The sequence below is a fragment of the Naegleria gruberi genome (genome assembly GCF_000004985.1).
Source record: "Naegleria gruberi genomic scaffold NAEGRscaffold_35, whole genome shotgun sequence".
Lineage (NCBI taxonomy): Eukaryota > Heterolobosea > Eutetramitea > Acrasida > Naegleriidae > Naegleria > Naegleria gruberi.
This window is the reverse complement of record NW_003163292.1, coordinates 167,198-186,295: the sequence shown is the minus strand read 5'-3', so window position 1 is coordinate 186,295 and position 19,098 is coordinate 167,198. Positions and strand designations below refer to the sequence as shown.

The following is a 19,098-nucleotide window of genomic DNA, read 5'->3' as shown; positions in this document are numbered from 1 at the left end:
AAGCCTTCGAAACATTGGTAACCAACAAAGCCATTACAAGGTCGAACAAATAAACGAAGCCTAACAACAACAAAAAAATTAAAACAACATCATACAACAGTCACATCAGAATATTAACAAGAAAATGGATGCTAATTGGTTTGCACAACAATTGGGTTATCCAATTCAAAGCTCTTGCAATAATCCAACACAACCATGTGAATTTGAAAGTTTGACCCAATCACTTCCGAGAGTTTTTGGACCATCAGGTGTGCTGAACAACCTAACTGAAAAGCAATTAGATACACTCTTGAGAGTTCTCAGGTTGTGTAATATTTATGAAAAGCATGATTCTGCACCTTCGGAACTAAACGAAAAACAAAAGAAGATTTACATGATCGAACAATACTACAAGAATCCAGATGATCATGATGTGAAGGCTCTTTCAAGAGACTTTTCAGAACACAGAAATGCAGCTGGTTCTCCTGCTCATGACATGATGCATCAATCACCAGATATGTACAAGACTAGAAACGATTATCAAGCTTCAAAAATTGCACACGGTGCTCATGACTATGTTAACACCCCAGAGAAGCTTGAGAAACAAATTTCCGAAGCATTAAAACTCTCTCCAAATTGTATTGAAGCCTACAACCTCTTAGCAATGTACAAGGCAAAGAATTTTGAGGAAGCACTTCAATATTATAGACAAGGACAATCTAAAAAAGATAATTATTACCATCCAACCAATTCTAAACTTGACAAGACTGGAAATTGGCTTCATCATCAATTTAGACAATATTTTAGAGCAATAATTGGAGAAGCCAATGTTTTACGAAGAATGGGAAGGTATGAAGAAGCTCTTGATGCCTATTATAGAGCTCAAAAGTTAGATTCAGAAATTCATGGAATGATGGTTTCATATTGCAATTTTCAAGCTAATATTCCAGAATGCTTAATGAAACTTGGACGATGGAAGGAAGCTTATGATTTCATGAAGAAAGATGTGGAAATGTTAAAATTGAGTTCTTCCAAATATTTACTTTGGAGTTTTGGATTGTGTGACTATATTGTAAACAAGAAGACTCCACAATATAATTCAGTAGAAGACCAAATCAAGTATGCAGAACGTAAAAATGTTGACCAAGATGTAGCCATTGTAAAAAGCCCACTTTCTGCAGCTGGAGAATGGTCTTCTTACGTTTTTGAATATCTTTTGGGAATAAGAAAGTTGGCCAATGTTGGATTTCCTAGAAGCTTTTCTAGTACAGTTGGAGAGGCTCCATCATTTAGTGCTGATTCCCAATACGTTTCAGATAATCTTGATTTATGGCTTGCAAATCCTGATGCTTTAGAGTATGCCATCAAAAATGTAAATATTGTGAACTCTCATCTTTGTCTTAGTGGTGAAGAGCACAAACTAAAAAGAAAACACTTCGACCATAGCAAACCAGTCCAAAACTTCTTCCAGGTTTATTCTAAACTATATTTCCCTAATGCCAGAACTCAGGTACATCTTTCACTTCTCCATAAGGCTGTTGATTTGAACAACTTGGAGGCTGTCAAGCTGTTGGTGGAGCATGGAGCACCCATTAGAACTCCATATGAACCTAATCCATTCCATTTTTCATGCTATTATGATCGCTCAAGAGAAATTGTGCAATTTTTCTGTGAAAAATCAGGTAATCCTCTTTTTTCAAGTGGTGGTATGCCGAGCCCATTTGAAATGGCTGTTAATCAAGGAAATTGGAGGCCAACAGTCGAGATTCTTTCCTATCTATTGAAAAGAAAGAAAATTACAAATGACATTTTGCTAACTGGTATTGAAACAATATTTTCAACCAGTGTTTATGATTGTGTAAAAGGTGGTGAAACCTGTCAACGATGTGACAATCATGACCAGCCACATTCGAAAGATCTTTCTTTCGAAAAATGTATTGATGCTTTATTTCTATTTGGTTTAAAGATATCTAAGAAGGAAATTCAGAACTTATTGTACAGAACTAGTTCAAAAGACAAACTTGTCAAATACATTTTAGATAGAGCTGATGGTTCTGTTTTAATATTACCTAGATCTTTGGAAGTTACAGATTCTGAAGTTTTAAACCTCCTTTCCAAGATTAGAAATACATCAACAAGCGAAAAGACATCCACAACTGAGCCTAAAACTGATGCTAAATCTGAAACCAAAAAATCTGAATCATCAACAGAGTCTCCTGAGGATTTGAAGAATAAGGGTAATGAAGAGTTCAAAAAAGGTGCCTGTATGAAGGCTTTAGATTTCTATAACAAGGCAATCAAGCACCCTGAATGCTCTTCTAGTTTAAAACCAATATTATATTCGAATATGTCTGCTTGCTTCTTTAATTTGAAGCATTTTGAAAGAGCTCTTTCATGTGCTGAAGACTCTATCAAAGCTGATACTAATTTTGTGAAAGGTTATTTTAGAAAAGCAATGTCACTCGAAGCTTTGAAACGAATTGATGAGGCAATCAAAGTTGTCAAAATTGCTTTAGCAAAGGATCCTGACAATGAATCTATGGTAACACTTTTCAAAAAGCTCAAGCAACAAGAAGTTGAAAAACCTGTTGAGACAGATTTTGATAAATTGGAAAAGGGTTTAAATGATTTCTCATACTTTAAGGATATGGTAGAGAAAGAAGGATTTACAAGTATTTTGGAAAAGATGAAAGCAACAATACCAAAAGAGCAATATGAACACTCTGAGAAAATAGGAGAAATGTTAGACGAGATGATTAAAAAGTGCCTAATAGTTATTGATAAGAAATTTACTCCTCACAGAAGAGAAATCTATTCGTACCTCAGAAATATGTCAAAAGACCAAAGATTGAAGTACTTTGAAGGTTCTACAAAATTTGATCATAATAATGAGAAGCTTTCTGATATGTTAAGGAATGTCATCATTGATGTCGATACATATAGTCAAATGATGGATGCTGTTATTTATTTGGGTGTTGAGAATGTCAAACTATCCCAACTGATCAATCCAACTAGTTTTTTGACACAGGCTCACCACATTGAAAAAGTTTCACCACTAATGTTTGGTTTTGATGATCCAGAATTTGGTGGTTGGGAAACTCTAATGCACATAATCACTTTCCTATTAACATATAGTGGTGATGTTTCAAAGAAATGGGAAAAGGCAACACTTAGCAGCATGAGTAAATCAAAAGTAGAAGAAGTTAAAGAAGCAGCTACCGTTTATGCTGCAAAGAAAAAGAAGCATTGTCCAATGTGCCCAAGAATTGACGACGAAAAATTCAGCCTGTTAGCTCTTAGCTTTGATTTCAATTACCAACAACATTTGAATACTATTAGTAATATCCAAAACTCCATTAAGGATAGACAAGAGGCATTTAACTACATTTCAAAGTGTGAAGAACATGTGTTTGAGCTTATTACTGAAAAGAATCAATTAGAATGTTTGAAAAAGTTTTTACAGGCTTCCCCAGATAATGGATTTGAAGTATTAGCCAACATTTTTGCAGTTGCTCACTTAAAGCCAGAACATATCGAAAAATCTTTAAAGTGTGTAGATATTCTCGAGAAAGACAGTGAATTCTTCAAAATCATACTTTCTTTTGGAAGTACTGCCAAGTCAGTTCTATCTCCTTCATTATGTAGGTTCATTGCTAATGGTGCATTTGTTAGTGACAAGTTGGGGTGTTTACTTGAGGCACTACTTCCTGCTCTTTACCATACTTTAGACTCTACATTTGAGATTGATAGAGATATTTTACCTGATTTAAATACTCTTAGGGCAGTAGCATCACTTTCTACCATTCCAAATTTAAAGAGAGGGCTTCATTGTCTTGGTTTTGGTCAATTAATTTATCAAATTCAAGTGCATCCAAAGACCTCAAAGCTGGATCCTATTAAGGCTGGTATGGCAGCCACATCAAAGGACTGGATGACAAGTGGTGAGAAACAAAGAATACCATTCGTCTCCAAATTTGACGCTTCTAAAAAGTTTACCAATGAAGAACGTAGACAATTTTTTGCTGCCACTCCTAAATTTGCAACAAACGAATTAGCTCCAATTCAACCTTCCTTAAAGGAAAAAATCAAACAGCAAGGGTTAACTAAAGGAATAGCTGGAAAGTTTATTATTACTGCTTCAGATGGTTATGGCATTTTCAGAATAATGAGAGTTGACAATATGGGAGGAGAATATGTTGTGACTTGTCTTTTATTCAATGCATATACACAAGTACTCAGAGACCAACTGGCAACCTCCTTTCCCTCCACTAAACAATGTGATAACTTTTTGAAATCCTATTTGGGCTCAACCAGACAATTCAGGCCATACAAAACAAAATTTGCTGATGAACCATTTGCTTGCTTCACTGTTATCTCTGATAACGTTGCTCTTGACATTGCAGAATCAGCTATTAACGAGACCATTAAGATCAGACCATTAAACAGTGAAGAGGAAGAGGTAGTCCAAGCTTGGAGAATGATGTTTGGAAGACCAAAGGTGGGAAAGCAAAAAAATACCAGAACACTCTACGAAGTATTATGGACTAATCTTTCAGATTTGAAACAACCTCCTCGTACACCTTACACATTTAGATTCTATCGTGAAATGTTTTGCACTCCATTTTTCCACAACTTTTACTTTGCTATTGCTGAGAAGGTTGATTTTGGATTTATGATGGCTTTTGAGACTATTAGCGGTTTGAATATTCAAAGTATTCATGATATGGTTCCATTACCAACTGAATCAGTTATGGATTGGATTATTTGTATGTGTGATGTAGTGGATCATGCACCAGAAGCAAAGAAATTCCTTGTAAATATCTTTACATTTGCTGCACATTATTTCAAAGTGTATGGAAATACTGATATTGCTTCTGATATGTATCAAAGTTTGAAGAAATGGAAAGATGGTTCAATCAAGGCAATTAATGTACCATTCATAAGAGCCTTTATTGAAAGAAGCTTATATTATGATGGTCAAGAAATGCTTCCTGATGCCATGCTTGTAAAGATTTACCAAACATATGGTTTTGAACATGCAATTAATACAGCATTAGAGAATAGTAGATCTAGAGTTCCAGCTCGTTTCGTACCTAGAAATTCTGTCTTTACTGAAATATCGAAAGGTGTGGCCAAATGGTGCATGGCAAGAAAAGAAAAAGGAAAGAAGGCTCCAAACCTAAAGACATTATTTGAAAAGCTTGTACCTCTCATTGCCAAGCATCCTGAAATGGGAGAACTTTCTGCTACATTGTTGATTTCAATGTCTCACCAAAAACTTACATCCTTACTCTCTTCTGTTTGGTCTGATATCAGTGCGGAAAAGATGGATATTTCTATTCCACAAGACATATTCGAGATAGATAGCTTACGTATGAGTTTTGTAAAGGAAGAAAGAGCACGTTTAGAAAAGAAACCAACTAGACCAAGAGTTGAAACCTATGAAGAATCATCTCTTCCAAGTGCCATTGCTTCTGTTGGTGTCAATGAAGTAAGGACTGAGAAATCTAAAAAGAAATCTGAAATGTCTGAAGCAAAACCATCATGCAATGTTTCATCAACTCACCCTCCAACATCTTTACCAACATCTCAAACCTCTTCCTCTAACTCACCAATCATTTTAGAAAATGTATCCTCTCCACCAATTATCGAACAAGAAAAGAGGAAAGAAGTGGTAGTTGCTAGTCCTGTTACCACTTCAGTTTCATCACCACCAACTGAAGAAAAGACAACTATTGATGAATCTGCCTCAAAATCTTACAACTGTGCATGTTGTGGTAAACCAAACTCTAAAAAGAAGTGTGGTGCCTGTCAAGCTGTTGTTTATTGCTCAAAGGAATGCCAAGCTTCACATTGGAAGGTTCATAAGACACAATGTAAGAAGTTGTAGCCTTGGAAAACATCCCGATTGTTTATGAATAAAGTTGAAGTGAAAAAATTTTCTCCACCATCTTACGGAGTTTGTTTTCATTATTAAAACACAAACAATATGAAACCATCATCAACGAATCAACAACAACAATTACTAACATCAAAATATGTGGAACAAGTGAAGAGCCTATTGAAAAGTGTCTCTGTGGAAAATCACATCATCAAGACACCAATAGTAGCCTTCCTTGAAAAATTGGTTCAAGTTAGTAATGAATCAACAACTACAACAACCAATAACAAAGACCTTCTAGTGAATATATTTCGTGAAATTTTGAGGTGGTGTTTCATCATTGTGGATCAACCTTCATCATTTAAACAAGAACAAGCCAATAATGCAAGTGTTCTCCCAACACAACTCTCCACAGAATTATTGCAAACCTACAAACAATTAATTTACGACCAATCAGAAACATTTAAATTATTCATCAAATGTATTCTTTCTCTTCTCTTCATCAATGAAGCTAAACATTTACATAGACATATCCAATGGGGTTTGCAACAATTAAAGAATCATCTCCGTATTGTTTCATCATCATCAGTAGATGATAAATTATCAACTCTTGTTGGTGGTGAACACAATTTACAACTCTTTATTGAATTGAATGTGGAAATTAATAGAATTGTTCAACATGTATATAGAACAGAGATGATAGCATTTTGTGGAGGTATTTTAGAATTTGAACATGAACAAGTTTCCGTTACAGAAGATGAATATTTTGTTAGTATTGCCTATCAGTGTCGTCAATTAGAACACATTCTAGAAATTGAATCCATTTACTTTGATAGTATCAATGTAGATTTTGCTTTTATTATTCTCTATAAGATTGCTAAAATTATAGAGAGTACATCACATAACATTTTAACAGTTGATTGGTTGTTTTCTGTAGTTTTTGGAGCTATGAAACTTGCACTTTCATATATTACCAGATATTCCTCTACAGTTGTGCAAGCTCTTTCCTACATCAAGACAAGTGCAAGCTCTTTATCATTGAATTCACTCTCGGAAAGAAGAACATGCTCCGAGATGATTAAATTACTTGGGGAGGAGTCATCAAACCATAGAAATCATGTACTTGCAGAGGCTTTACTTTCTCTCGTTTGTTCTAGTTTGAATACACTTGCCACAACAACATCACCAAGGGATTGTAAGAGAATTGGAGCATTGATAGTAATGCGAATTGTGGATCATTCATTCTCGGAAAAGAATGTTCTCTTAGGACTTGTTTTTGATGTTTTTGTGAAAGATTTCATCAAGAATGGGTTGATAGAATTCACTTATTTGTCTGATGATTTCAAAAAATTAGAATCCAGTGTAAATGTACAACAAGTTTCAAAGGATATTGTAACTGGATCTAATATTGCTTCTCAGTTAAAATCAGTGATAGATTTGAGTGATAACGTAAGCAAGATGGCAGTATTTTCAGGAGTTATTAATGCAATCACAGTTCAAAGATTAGATGCACCTATTTCTCATGATGGGCACAATATTAACATTTTATTTGATGGTTTATTCCCATTATTACACTACTATTGCATGCAATCTAAGGATTCTGACCTAAAATTATTTTCAATTTTGAGTTATAGTGATAGTTTATTATTTTTACATGACCATGTAAAAGCTAGGAAGTCATCAGAGATGGAAGATATAGAGAGATTTAATTTTGAAAATAGAGTTTCCAAACTTATCAAAGGAGGTATTCAGATAGTTTTCAGTAATATTGAAAATCAAGTTTATGACATTTTTGCCAAGATGAGACAACTTTTTATGGATCTTTTGGATTTAAGAGATTTCCTCACTTTGGATAAAGTTAAATCTCAAATTGATTTGGTTTCCATGACTAATTCTATTCTGGATTCTGATTGGACAAGAAAAGGAAAGTACATTTCATTAATTGCATTACTTCCAAGAATTACAGCATCTAAAATTTATTCGTTGTGTCCAGAAATTTTCACCAACATTTTATCATCTCTGGGTCACTTGAATGGTAGTGTTAACGGAAATGCAAGCTTGTTCTTTGAAAAGATGCTCTCAGATTTGCTCAAAGACTGCAAGAAGAATAAGGAAAAGATTGCTGAATGGGAGATTATGTGCCTCAAGCCGGTTTCCGACTTTTTGGCTATGTGTGATAAGAAGCAAAGATCTGCTATCTTTATCCATCTCATGTCAAAGATTTTAAAGGTTAATAATGAGGGAACAGCTTTCCTCGTAAAATGCTTCAAGGCAGGTATTGAAAGAACTGAATCATCTACAGAACGTTCTGCACTTCTTCACTCTCTAATGTTTACTTTAAAGACAGCTAAATCTCTGTCGTTATATGAGTTGGATTTCAAGAATGATTTGGAATTGATAGAAGAGGGGCTTATTCATAATGATCATGATATTAGATTGGATGCCTTTGAATTAATTACTGTTTCTACTAAGAAACTTGCCTTGCCAACAGAGCAAGAATTAGCAATTATAATCAAGTTTGCAAGACTCAACTTGCGTGGTTGTAAGAGCTCTTTCAGATTTGGCTTTGGTGATGCCATCGAACGTTTTATTAAGAGAGTGAATGAAATCTGTGTTCGTATCTTTGCCTCCCACCAAAAGAACCAAACTTTGAACCACCTTTTGGACGTATCCACCCCAGAAGGAAATATGCCTCAAAAGAAGAGAGAAGAGCTCAACAAGGACAGACACTCATATAGAATTTTAATGGAATTTTTATATGATTATGCAACAGAGGTAATCAATTCTTTATATCCTGGTTGTCCACACGAAAGACTACTTGTTGCTTTAGACTGCTACAAGAGCTTACTCGACACGTTCTCTTTAAATAATTCTATCGATGTGTTTAATCCATCAGACACAAATAGAGTTGTTTCTTGGAAGAGAATTCATTTAACTTCTTCTAATTCTGTGTTGACCCTACTTAATACTTTGGGAAGTTGTTGGGACAAGGTTAGAGTTGTTATTTATGATTTGTTGGCATCTTTCATGGCTCCTCTAACTGGATTCGAAACTCCTGAGAAGGTAAAGGTTATTGCAAACAATGCTTTTGATCTTATCAAAAGTCCAAGACTCAGAGAATCAGATGCTGGTGCTTTGCTTTATAGAATTATTTTCAAAAAGTATGTCTGTGAATTAGGATGGGAAGTTTTTCTTGATAAGGAACCAGTTACTAGTTGCAGTGTATCTCCACAATTGAGTTTTTGCAAGAAATTGGTTGCTTTACTCAAGGAAAAAACAGAAAATTGTGCTCAAAACATTTTCAACATAACCAAGGACAGTGCTCTTGTTGGTATTTTACAAACTTTAATCTATGTTATTTCTGATGTAGATTTTACCAAGGAGAGAACCACTATTAGTGAATGGAGAGAATGGATGACCGAATTTTTGGGTATTTTAGAAAAGGCATGCCTGCTCTCTGTAAAGATTATTGCAGGTGCACCTCTTTTGGATGAAAATGAAGATAATTCTGTTGCAATGAACAATGTTGACTGTCGTGGTCACATTTTCTTTGGAGAGGATGAAGAAGTCTCTGGAGATACTCACTCTCTCACTGTTAACAGCTGGCTGGCAGTCAAGAGTTCTTCAATGCTCATTTCTGTTATTGTTCACCATGTAGAATTGTATCCTGATTCTCATTCAAATGACAAACTTTCAAAAGATAGTATTATTACTTTTGATCAAATCGAAAAATTGGGTAAAATGTTGCTTAACATTCTTCTCACAACAAAACATAACGGAGCTATTGAAAAGAGTGCTGTAGGATTTAATATTTTGTGTAAAAGATTAATGTCTTGTGGTATTCCTGAACTTGTTAACATTCCTGAAAAATGGACAAGATACCTACTTGATGGTATTGGAAAGGATGATACATTCAGTATGATGAGACGTTCGGCTGGATTGCCCTGGACATTTGCTTCTATTATGAAATCTGAGCCAACTTTCCTTCCAAGAAAATTACTCCCTGAAACTATGCAATATTTACTCAATGTAGCTCTCAATCAATCCAATTACAAGACAAGTCAAGTTGTGAATGCCTTGAATGTACTTCGTTTCCTGTTCCATGATGCACAGTTGGGTCCGTATGTTCAACAATTCGTTGAGGATGGTCTCATTATTTCACTTAAAGGATTTGGATCAACTATTTGGGCCATCAAGAACTCTTCTCTCATGATGTATACAGCATTATTGCACAGATCATTGGGTGATAACGACTCTATCAAGACAGGTACTGAATATTTCAGTAGATATCCTAGATTGAGAACCTTCCTTTTGGAACAATTAAATACTGTAACTGATGAAAATAGAGAACACAAGAGAATTCTTCACCCAAGTCTCTACCCAATGCTATTACTCCTTTCTCGTTTGAGACCTTCACTGGATGAAAGTACAGAGACAGAGGCTAATTCTGTATCTCAGTTTATTCCATTTGTGAAAAAGTGCTCTGCTATGATCCATCACATGGCTAGATCCATAGGTGCTAGAGCTTTGGAACCTCTTATTCCGTCTTCAATGGTAAAGGAATATATTCTTGATACTATTAATGCCCTTCCAAAGACTGTTGAAGAGACTATCCATCAAAATGAGCTTCATGGTGTTCTTTTCCAACTCAACAGATTTGTAACGACAAGCTTCAAGGCAATGGAAAATTCAGAACAATTCGCCCTTGATTGTTTGAACAAGTTAGCAAACTCTTTCATTGGAACTATACAAAATAGATGCTTTGCCACTAGATCATTATTCTATGAAATTATCAACAATTTACTTCAAATGTGCAAGAATATACCACAAGAAACTTTGGAAACATTATGGAATAATTCTGTAAATTCTGTATTTTTGGAATCTACGTCTACTAATGGGCAACCAGCCAAACAAGAAATGTTTTTCAACAATTCAACTTTCATTGTAGAATTGTATCTCTTATTCAGAAAAGATGTAGATGAAGATTTAGTTGTAAACTTGTTGAACTTTTCTGCTATGGATGTAAGACGAGCAACCTTCAAATACTTGTACAAGGAGGAACATGTTGTTCAAGCTCTTTCTGGTGTGAACGCCCATGCCAAGATTGAAAACTTGAGACCTCTTATTTTGGAACATGCCTTGTTCAGAGAAACTGATGTTGAGTGTGCCAGATTTGGACTCGCATCCCTTGTTAATTTGTACAATAAGGCACCAGCTGGTCAATTAACCAAGGATCTTTCTGTTATGTCCTCTTATCTGGATAATGTATTTGATGCTGTTCCTACTAGATTGGTTTATCTGTATGTAAATGAGACCAATACTGTTCTCCATCAACTTGTTATTGCACTGTTGGGAATATTCATTTCAGGCACTATAGAATCTCAACCAGAAAATCCACTTGTAAAGAAATGGCTCAAGATTGTTTGCCATGCTTCTGATCCAGCTAGACAAAGTCATGTTAGAGCTGCTTGTTTGGACTCTATTGTTTCTTCAGGAATTTTAACCATATCTGCCAATGATTTAAAGAGTGCTGGAAACCAATTTTCTGTTTGGACTGCCTTGATTACCTTATTGCAGGATGAAGATGATATTATTAGAAGTAGAGCTGCTTTAATTGTTTCTCCTTTGATATTTGGATTTGAACATAAGGGCACAACTTCAAAGCAAGCCAAGTGTGCAGAACTCCAAAGAGAATATGTTTTGGAGCGAAGTTTTGCCTTTATTAGTCACCATTATGGAAAATTAACAGAATGTCACAATTACTTGGTATCTTGTATTCAACTAGAGGAGGCTATTAATGAAGAAAACAACTCTGTTGAGGTTGTTTTGCCATTCAAAACAACAGATGAAGAAGTTATGTTGTTCGAAAAGGAAGAGGACAATGTATTCACAGAAGAATTAGCCATTTCACAACTTGGATCATATTACTTGAACAAACTGGACATTTCTTCAGAATTTAGGCAACAAGTATTACAAAAATTAGAGGGTCAATTACTGTTTGTCCTCAAAATTTTGTCAGAAAGAAGAAAGCAACAAATAGGACTTTTCTGGGTTGGTAACTTTTCTTTCCAACCTACAGTTTTCATTATTATTGCTAAATTAGTTTTGGCAATTAATACGCTTGGTTATTTTGATATTGAAAAATTGAGACCGTTCTTTGAAAACCAGGAAATCAATGAAATTCACAGAATCTTATCAGACAGCCACTATAGACAATTTTTGGTTGGATGTACTTTGGAATAAATTGCTCTATCAGAATAACTATATGTACTACGATAATATTTAATTCTAAAAATCAAGTCACCAAAGCAAAATTTATTTACATAACTTTGCAAGATCCTGCCCCAGGAATATTTGGAACTCTACTATTGCTCAAAGAAATGTAAGACTCGTATTCTAACTCAATTAATTCCTTTTCAGTTTGTGAGAATCTTCTTCTGTTAGGTTTGTAAACTAAATTGAAGAACGTTTCAAACCAGTTCATGACAGAACAACCAACTCCATGGAATTTTGAATTTGCACTAACTGTACTGTGAATACCAATAACGTATCTTGTAAAAACACACGAGTTGGTCTTGGCAAAATTTGCAATATTTTGATTTTCAATCTTTCCTCTTAAGGTATTTTTTTTCTTACCATGCCTTCTATCAGATTCCTTGAGAACTTCTTCCAAACCCTCCATAGAAATGGCACAAGCCGTTATTGGAGCACCAGTAAATGAAGGAGTTGAATAGTTGGCATACTCGAAACGAGAAAAGCTTGAACCCTTAACAAGGAAAGCCAATGAGCAAGCCATAGGATCCATCGAATCTCTTACAATTTTGATAGAATAGTCATCAATATTGGTTACCTTAGTAATATTGGATAATTCTTCTCTGTCACTATACAATCCATTAACACACATCATGTAATCTCCAACAACATTATCAGAGTTTGCTCTCTTATTTTCAGCTGTCTTTGTTACCAAGTGCTTTACCAATAAGAACAATTGAGATGGAGAAGGGATTGTGATAACTCCGGATTTTAAGAATTTATAATTCTCCCTATCAATGTACTTGATATCTTCATTGAATGTAAATGAAAGAATTGCCCAATCTTGGTTGACATTAAGCGTACTGTAAAACGATCCACAATATTCTATTTGACATTCAACCTCAGCAACCGAAGCAAAAGTATTTGGATGTCGTTCCTTTTCTCCAACTTCGATATTATCAAGGAAGTTGGCTGAAATCTTCACAACCTTCTTTTCAATATAAATAGAAGTATTGTCAGGAGCTACTTTGGTTGTCAAATAAGATTGAACATTTCTGGCTGAGGTCAGCAAGTAATTCTTAGTTCCTGGTCTGGTTGAAAGTGGACAAATCAAAAATCCAGTACTAAACCTAGTTCTTCTAATAAACATGTATGGATTTTCATCATTAATAATGGAATTCAATTCATTCTTATCAAATCCTTCTTCCATGTATGGTACATTATTTACGCTTGAGTTTTTCTTCAAAACTTGGAAATCATTAGCCAAGTGCATTTCCATAAACACACTCAATCTGACAACACCATGTCTAACTTTGGATAATAAAGGAAGAGAATATGGACGAGGAAGGAATTTTGGAATATAACCCGGATAAGTTGGAGTGTCTATCAATCTTCTAGGAGAACTTGATGTGCTCGTGAAGTCAAGCTTCTCAGAATTTCTTCTCGAGTTTAGAGATCCACCGCCATTATTCAAATCAATGAATTTTGTTGAGATATTTTGAAGATCAACAGCTGAGGAAGTATTATTAAGGTTAGATGCTTCACTTGTGGTATCTGATTCTGTTTCTACAATGAAAGGGTTAATCTTACTATTTCTTCGAGAGCTGTTTTTAGATGATGGAGATGAGGGGTTCTGACCAAATGAAGTAGAAGAATCAGCTCTCTTCTTCATTAAAGAAATAAATGTTGGTGAAGTTCCTGTTGGTGAATTTACAACTGTATGTGGACTAGAAGAATTGTGGACGATATTGAGGAACGTCTTGATAAATTTCCCACTTCCATTTCTTCTTCCTCTACTTCTTCAATCTCTTCTTCTGAGTGAGGAGATTCTGGTTGATACGGAAGATAGGCCTTTCTAATTAATAGTGATTGAGATGAGCTTGTTAATGAATCAGATCTTGGCTTTCTAAAAGAAGGAGAGGAGGAAGGTCTAGAAAGTGTATGTAACTTTTCAAACAGAATTGAATTTTTTTCAGAAGAGTGAGAACTACTTGTATCAGAATTTGCATCGTTTTCAAGTGGTTCTGAGAAGATAGTTCTGGCACTTCCAGGTCTTGAAATGAAATCATAGTCATCATAGTACTCAACCTTTGGAGTGATTGGTCTTGTCCATTCAAAATCTTCAGTGAATCTGTCTTCTTTCTCTTGTTCTTCAATTGTTCTCAATAATTCCAAATGTCTATCTACTCCGTCATTTGGGTCGTATTCATAGATTTCCATGTCAGAAGGCCCCACATCGCATCTGTTTTCTTTAAAGTTAATACGTGAGGCCGTTGTTGGTCTTGTGGTTTGTGAGTTATCCTTTTTCATTCTTGCACTTGATGGTCTTTCCAATTCTTCAGGTTGAGTTTCATTAAATCGTTCAACATTGGTTTTAGATGCAAAAGCAACTCTCTTCACTGATTTCTGTGGTTCATCATCACTACTTTCTTTATCTTCTCTAATTTGAACTTCCTCGTCTTCGAAATCTTTTTGAGGGAATTGAGGTTTCTTCTTCGATTCCTTTGATTTCAAATGATGAGCAGTTGCTGGTCTTGTCAATTTATCTGCAGATTTTTGTTTGGTATGGGCACTTGTTGGTCTGGTCAACTTGTTATCAGTAAATGAAACCTCTCTATGCACTTGCACTGCTTCTTCTTTCAAACCCGTTTCTTCTGACTTACCCTCATCTGACTCTCCACTTTGACTTGAACGAGAGCTAGACATATAATCCTCCAAAGGAGGTGATTCAGACATTTCATCCTTCAAGAATTCGTCAATATTTGCTTTTTTATCCTTAGAGTGAATTTTTGTAACTGTTTTAGCTCTGAAAAACGTATTTCGAGATCCTCTTCTTTGAGAGGCTGTAGTTGGTCTATTTAGAATATTTGAAGGTATTGCTTCAAATCGTTTTACATTTTCAAATTGTCTCTTTGGGCTTTCATCCAAACCATTAAATGTTGGCGATTCACCTTCTACCATTTGTAAGAAATCATTTTGATCATCAACATATGATTCTTCATAGTGTGATAAAAGATCTTCCAAGGTAACTTCTTGTTCTGGATTCTTTGGACTTTCTTCATATATTGGAGGAGCTTGTTGAACTTCGGGTTCTGTAATTGCAACTAATTCAGGAGGATTTTCTACTGCAACTTCAATTGCTAAACTTTCAGGTGCATCCTGGCAATACTTGCTGTTCTTGAGTCAAATCTGGAGCAATGTACACACTAGAAAAAGAATCTCTTCTTGAAGGAGATGAAGATGGTCTTTCATTGAGCATGACGCTCTTTGATCTGAACTTGGAGGAAAGAGTTCTTTCAAGTTTTTTACCTCCACTTTTCAATAATCTTACTAAAGCATTTCCCTTCTTTTCTTCTTTCTTGTCCTCTTCCATTGGCTTTGTTTTCTCCTCTCGAGCTTTGTACTCTTCTGTTTCGGTCAGAATAACTGGCCCCTTTGTTTCGGTTTCTTCAATTGGTTTTTGTTCCTCTGCTATGTGTTCGTCAAATTCCTCCAGAAAGGGTTCTTCCTTAACGATGGGTTCTTGAACGACTGGTTCCTCCTTATTCAATGGTACTGTTTCTTGAACAATTTCTTCTTTCCGCTCAAAAACAGGTGTATCAATTCTTTCCACTTCCAAACCATCTGATGCAGAAAAATCTTCTTGGGAAGATTCAGATATTGATGATTCTTCCTTTTCTACTTTCATTGGTGCTTCTTGAATTGGTTCCTCCTCTTCTTCAGGCTCCAAATCATCTACTTGATGAGATTCATCTAATGGTGTTTGTGTTTCCATTCTAGACACGACAAGATCAGTACGATTAAGAAATTCATCTTCTTCAATAGCTTTTTCTTCAATGATTAGCTCTTTTGTAGGTGTATTTTGTTCAACAAGAGTTTCTGGGTACATAAGTAAACCACTAGTTTGTTGCTCTTCTTTCACCATTTCAGATACAGATAATGAAAAACTTCCAAAATCTTTCAAACTCATGCTATTAGTAAGGGAAGAAGTTGAAGAATCCTTTTCTAATTTTACAAATACAGTACTCTGGGCCACCATAGGCGAATAATCATCCAACTGTTCATGAAATGGAGACGATATAAGAGAGCTTGTCTCTGAAGTTTGCACAGACTCGATATAATTATTACAACTAATATTATCATCTTGAATGTTTTCTATAGGCTCAGATTCAGAATCATCAGAATCTGGATCTGAGTCAGGATCTGAATCTGGATCTGAATTATCTTCTGTGCCAGAACAAACTGGTGAACCAAATGCTTTTCTTGGTTCATAAATTGCTTCTCTTTGCATTGGCCTGAGGGCTGTTGTATTAAGAGGAGTTGCTTGGGTATTCAGAGAAAAAGTTCTCATTCTTGCTTGTGGTTTTGTTGGATTTCCAGGAGTAGATGGTGTTGGAATACCTAACTTGGTAGAGTATCTTCTTTTGAAAATATCTTTAGCTGATTGTTTGTGAGAATCTGTTGGTGGTCTCTGATAGTAAGATTCTTTAACAACCTTTGGAAGCGTTTTCAATGAACTAGCCACAGTCTTGCTCATCACTTTACTATCAGAACGAGGAAGACTTGGTTTCTTATCAGGTAATTCATAGCCAAGATAGATTTGCTTGATAATCTTCTTTCTTTGTTTCTTATCAATCACTTTATCAACTGGAAGATGCTTCATAACTTCTCCATCGGCTGTGATGAGACCATCTTGCTCGGGAGAGTACGATAAAAACTGTGGAGAGCCAGGTTTTTTCAAGGTTTGCAAATTAAAACTGGTTTCCCTCATGAATAGTTCTTGTTTTGTTAGAGGTTGCCTGGCATTTGGTGATGAGGGTGGAGGTGGAAATTTGTTAATCGAACTTGGCAGTGCATTAGACTTAGGAGTGGTGGGAGATGCTTTTATGAAGGATGAATTGAATCTAGGTGATTGTTGAACAAGGGAATTATTAAGAGAGGAGGGTGATGTTGGGGATTTATCTAAGAAGGAGCCACTGAAGGTTGATGTCTTTGATATAGGAGAAAGAGGTTGTTGCTTTTGTTGTTGTTGTTGTGGAGAGAGTGAAGAAAGATGTGGAGGAGTACCCTCAAAGAAGGAGCCTCTCTTGGTTCTCTCCTTCCTTAATACAGTGTAATGCTTACTCATTTCCAAATGATTGTTGTATGGGTGGAAAATGTTTTCAACAATTTGTTGACAACAAAATTTTAGAGCAATAATGAACCTTTTGAAGAATCGTAATGGTTGCTGTAGATTTAAAGGATTGATCACCTTATTGTTTTTTTCAAGTATTGGATAACATGCACGCAGTTCCACCATATGGAAGCAATGGCATTTATTAAGGAGAGATAAAGGGTAATTTAAGGATGTTCTCTAATATGGAAGTTATATGCTGCATTTAAAATTTTAAATCCATACCTTAATATGTATCATGAAAGATTTTAGAATATTTAAACTATTAATCGTAGCAGGCATAGCTCAGAGGAAGAGCATCGGACTTCGAATCCGAGGGTCGTGGGTTCGAGCCCCATTGTCTGTAAATTCTTTTTTTATTTGTTTGAAATTAATTAAGCAGGATGCTTTATAAGTAATTCCAAAGATTTAAACCTTGAATGATTTGTTTAATATGTATTTTTAATTTTAATAATCAATATTAAGGCTAATTTTATCCTTAGTTGACCTTTTTTGCTTTCTTTTCTTTTTTGGTTGCATTGAAATTTCTTGAATTTCTGAAATGAATGATTTTTCAGAGGAAATATTGTCATCAATTTTTGAAAGTATCTCAATGTCTTCATCACCTTGAAATTTACGTCTTCCCAATTTGGATTGGTACTCCACGAACTCTAACAATTCATCCTCTTCTTTTGAGGTAAACTTGAAAGATTCTTCTCTTTTGCTTTCCTTTCTTGCCAAAGATTGATTTGAGATGGCCTCTCTCTGAGAATTTATTTCCTTAATTTCCTCCAATTGATCAATATCCTCTTGATATTCTCTAGAAGAAATTGCCTTTTTCTCCAATGCATTCATTTCGTCCTCAACATTATCCTCTTGTTTTTTATCCTCTTGTTTTGCAATGCCTTCCGAACGATCATGAATAGACTTGCAATTATGTTCGCAAACATATCTATCGTGTTCATAATCAGTTTTTAAAGTCAATTCACTGGCACATCGTGTACAACGAAAATAGAAACGACAATTCTTCATTCCCAAATATTCATCACCTTCAATAACCTCCTTTCTTGAATTTAACTTTTTGGCTGAAAAGATATACTCACCACAAACTGTACACTGAATGGTCATTGCAACCATATTCCTAATCTTGGTCTGGTTATTCTTTGGAATTTTTCGTTTTGGGATTTTACTGTCCCACATTTCTGGATTGTAGTACTTGTTGAGGACTTTACGTTCCGACATTTTTTTTGATTTGAAATGTTTTCATTTTACTACACCTTCAGACAGGAAACAATTTTTCAATTGTTGTAAGTTGTCTATTGTTTCAAACAATGCTATTAGAAGCAAGCCTTTGAAGAGAAGGAAGAAACAAGAATTGATCAATCTCCAAAACAAATTCACCTATTAATAAGGGACTGCTGCCGTGAAGAAATGTTCTGAACTCAGGTTAATCGTTTTCAAGTATGTCAGATCGGAAATTATTGAACATGGATTGAAGGAGAGTGCTGAACTTGTTGAGTTTTCAAAGAGTGTTGTTAATGGAAAAACAAGGACATTTTTTAGAATTAATTGGGATTCCAATTTTAATAAAGTATTATCGTTTAACAACCAATCTGCGTAATTGAATGTTAACAATGTAAAAAAAAGTAAATTATAATCCTCAAAGAAAAATTCAAGCTAAATAATTTAGAACAGCTCGTTCTCTATACATTCTTAGATATGGAGGGTGAAATTTCATATTTAGGTAGAGTAATATTCGAATTTGAAGATATAGAAAGTTTAAAGATCTAAAAAGTGAAATTGAAATGAAAATAGTAAAAGAATAAAAAGGATT

At 35.0% G+C, this 19,098-nt stretch overlaps 4 protein-coding genes and 1 non-coding gene across 5 annotated transcripts; 3 read left to right on the top strand and 2 right to left on the bottom strand.

The window, feature by feature from the left end:
• Positions 1-124: 124 nt before the first annotated feature.
• Positions 125-5,869, top strand: NAEGRDRAFT_69593 (uncharacterized protein; the record flags this gene model as incomplete). Its single annotated transcript, XM_002675221.1, has 1 exon — positions 125-5,869. One exon carries the CDS (start codon positions 125-127, stop codon positions 5,867-5,869), a length of 5,745 nt encoding a protein of 1,914 aa, XP_002675267.1.
• A 687-nt stretch (positions 5,870-6,556) lies between these two features.
• NAEGRDRAFT_69592 (uncharacterized protein) lies at positions 6,557-12,103 on the top strand (the record flags this gene model as incomplete). Its single annotated transcript, XM_002675220.1, has 1 exon — positions 6,557-12,103. The coding sequence occupies one exon, from the start codon at positions 6,557-6,559 to the stop codon at positions 12,101-12,103; it is 5,547 nt and encodes a 1,848-aa protein (XP_002675266.1).
• A 76-nt stretch (positions 12,104-12,179) lies between these two features.
• NAEGRDRAFT_69591 (uncharacterized protein) lies at positions 12,180-17,240 on the bottom strand (the record flags this gene model as incomplete). The annotated part of the gene is made up of 3 exons (XM_002675144.1): positions 12,180-13,839; positions 13,953-15,280; positions 15,318-17,240. The coding sequence occupies 3 exons, from the start codon at positions 17,238-17,240 to the stop codon at positions 12,180-12,182; spliced, it is 4,911 nt and encodes a 1,636-aa protein (XP_002675190.1).
• Positions 17,241-17,559: 319 nt separating this feature from the next.
• NAEGRDRAFT_t420 lies at positions 17,560-17,631 on the top strand. The gene has a single exon. It is a non-coding gene; the product is annotated as a tRNA-Arg (tRNA).
• A 101-nt stretch (positions 17,632-17,732) lies between these two features.
• Positions 17,733-18,506, bottom strand: NAEGRDRAFT_69590 (uncharacterized protein; the record flags this gene model as incomplete). Its single annotated transcript, XM_002675143.1, has 1 exon — positions 17,733-18,506. The coding sequence occupies one exon, from the start codon at positions 18,504-18,506 to the stop codon at positions 17,733-17,735; it is 774 nt and encodes a 257-aa protein (XP_002675189.1).
• Between the last annotated feature and the right edge of the window lie 592 nt (positions 18,507-19,098).